Genomic DNA, 2,500 nt, shown 5'->3' on the forward strand with positions numbered 1-2,500 from the left:
CCCGGGGGTCAGGGGTCCCCCTGAAGAAGGAGGCCTTCAGGATCTGGTCTCCCAGAAGACTCCGGAGGTGGTTCTGAGGTCCCCACAGGTCTGAAGGGCTGCAGCCTCTGCTGGGTCAGAGGCAAAGCAGCGGGTGTGGGAGGAGTTCACACAAGTCCTGGAGAAGGACTTTGGGGGGCACCGAGGTGCTTCTGGACCACCATTCAGCACCTCAGGAGGGGGACACGGGGAACCGTCCAAGCTGTTCACAGTAAGGACGGGACGCTGGTGCCCTCAGCTGATGAGGTCATGGGGCGGTGGAAGGACTCTGAGGAAGTCCTGAATCCGACCAACCCTCACCTGTGGTCCTGAAAGCTGGGTCAGGACCCAAAGAACCAGGTCCAGGGCAGGACCCACAGAACCAGGTCCAGGTCAGAACCCAAAGAACCAGGTCCAGGTCAGGACCCACAGAACCAGGTCCAGGTCAGAACCCAAAGAACCAGGTCCAGGTCAGGACCCAAAGAACCAGGTCCAGGTCCAAGCGTGTGAAGTGTGTTTCCTCAGGAGGGGGTCTGGAGTCTCCCTTAGAGAGAGGGGGAGAAGTTCAGCATCCGTGAGGAACTCGGAGTAGAGCCGCTGCTCCTTTGTGTTGAAAGGAGCCAGTTGAGGTGGTTCAGGATCATCTGGTCTGGATGAACCCTGGGCGCCTCCCTAGGGAGGTGTTCCAGGCACGTCCAGCTGGGAGGAGGCCTCGGGGAAGACCCAGGACCAGGTGGAGAGATTAGATCTCCACACTGGCCTGGGAACGCCTCAGGATCCCCCAGTTAGAGCTGGTTAATGTGGCCCAGGAAAGGGAAGTTTGGGGTCCCCTGCTAAAGCTGCTGCCCCCGAGACCTGATCCAGGATCAGAGGCTGGAGCTGCTGCCCCTGAGACCTGATCCAGGATCAGAGGCTGGAGCTGCTGCCCCTGAGACCTGATCCAGGATCAGAGGCTGAGATGTATTGTCTTGTATGTTGATGTTGTTACCTGCTGCTCCAGCGAAGCCTTTGGACCCTGAAGCTCAGTTTCTGGAGACACTTTTATCCTCTGTAACACACACACACACACACACACACACACACACACACACACAGAGAAAGAGTGTGAAAGTGTGTGTAAGTGTGTGTGTAAGTGTGTGTAAGTGTGTGTAAGTGCTGAACCTTTCTGCAGGTGTCGCTGTCTCGCTGTCTCTCACACTCTTGGGGGCGCTGGTCCTGGTGCTGCTCCGGTGTCTGGTCCTGGTGTTGTGGTCGGCTCCGTCGCTCGTCTCGTCCTGTTCCACACACACACACACACACACACACACACACACACACACACACACACACACACACACACACACACACACACACACACACACACACACACACACACACACACACACACACACACACACACACACACACACACACACACACACACACACACACACACACACACACACACACCATGCATGTGGCTCAGAGTCCAGTTCAGTAAACAGTCTCTGGGTCCGTCTCTGTCCTCTCACGCAGCAGCACTGTTGTTGTTATGTGACGCCGCGGGGTCAGAGGTCAGAGGTGGGGCCATAACGCTGCGGGGTCAGAGGTCAGAGGTGGGGCCATAACGCTGCGGGGTCAGAGGTCGGAGGTGGGGCCATAACGCTGCGGGGTCAGAGGTCAGAGGTGGGGCCATAACGCTGCGGGGTCAGAGGTCAGAGGTGGGGCCGTAACGCCGCGGGGTCAGAGGTCGGAGGTGGGGTCGTGACGCCGCGGGGTCAGAGGTCGGAGGTGGGGTCGTGACGCCGCGGGGTCAGAGGTCAGAGGTGGGCCGTGACGCCGCGGGGTCAGAGGTCAGAGGTGGGGCCATGACGCCGCGGGGTCAGAGGTCAGAGGTGGGGCCATAACGCCGCGGCGTCAGAGGTCGGAGGTGGGGCCATAACGCCGCGGGGTCAGAGGTCGGAGATGGGGCCATAACGCCGCGGGGTCAGAGGTCGGAGGTGGGGCCATGACGCCGCAGGGTCAGAGGTCGGGTGGGCCGTGACGCCGCGGGGTCAGAGGTCGGAGGTGGGGCCATAACGCTGCGGGGTCAGAGGTCAGAGGTGGGGCCATAACGCTGCGGGGTCAGAGGTCAGAGGTGGGCCATAACGCTGCGGGGTCAGAGGTCAGAGGTGGGGCCATAACGCCGCGAGGTCAGAGGTGGGGCCATAACGCCGCGGGGTCAGAGGTCGGAGGTGGGGTCGTGACGCCGCGGGGTCAGAGGTCGGAGGTGGGGTCGTGACGCCGCGGGGTCAGAGGTCAGAGGTGGGGCATGACGCCGCGGGGTCAGAGGTCGGAGGTGGGGCCATAACGCTGCGGGGTCAGAGGTCAGAGGTGGGGCCATAACGCTGCGGGGTCAGAGGTGGGGCCATAACGCCGCGGGGTCAGAGGTCGGAGGTGGGGTCGTGACGCCGCGGGGTCAGAGGTCAGAGGTGGGGCCATGACGCCGCGGGGTCAGAGGTCA

The 2,500-nt window shown here is 61.8% G+C and overlaps 2 protein-coding genes across 2 annotated transcripts in view; both read right to left on the reverse strand.

The window, feature by feature from the left end:
* LOC310945332 (multiple PDZ domain protein-like) overlaps window positions 1–1,062 on the reverse strand; it is a 10,834-nt gene extending 9,772 nt beyond the window's left edge. The window contains exon 1 of the mRNA XM_083911394.1: window positions 1,007–1,062. The gene's annotated coding sequence lies outside the window, so the exon portion shown is untranslated. The remainder of the gene's footprint in view (window positions 1–1,006) is intronic.
* LOC310966845 (inaD-like protein) overlaps window positions 1–2,500 on the reverse strand; it is a gene marked incomplete at its 3' end in the record, with an annotated part of 108,963 nt that overhangs the window by 1,450 nt on the left and 105,013 nt on the right. The window contains exon 32 of the mRNA XM_083940774.1: window positions 1,112–1,292. Within this exon, the coding sequence (XP_083796900.1) occupies window positions 1,112–1,292 (181 nt within the window). The remainder of the gene's footprint in view (window positions 1–1,111; window positions 1,293–2,500) is intronic.

The sequence above is a fragment of the Echiichthys vipera genome, assembly GCF_963691815.1.
Source record: "Echiichthys vipera genome assembly, chromosome: 3".
In the NCBI taxonomy this organism is placed as follows: Eukaryota; Metazoa; Chordata; class Actinopteri; order Perciformes; family Trachinidae; genus Echiichthys; species Echiichthys vipera.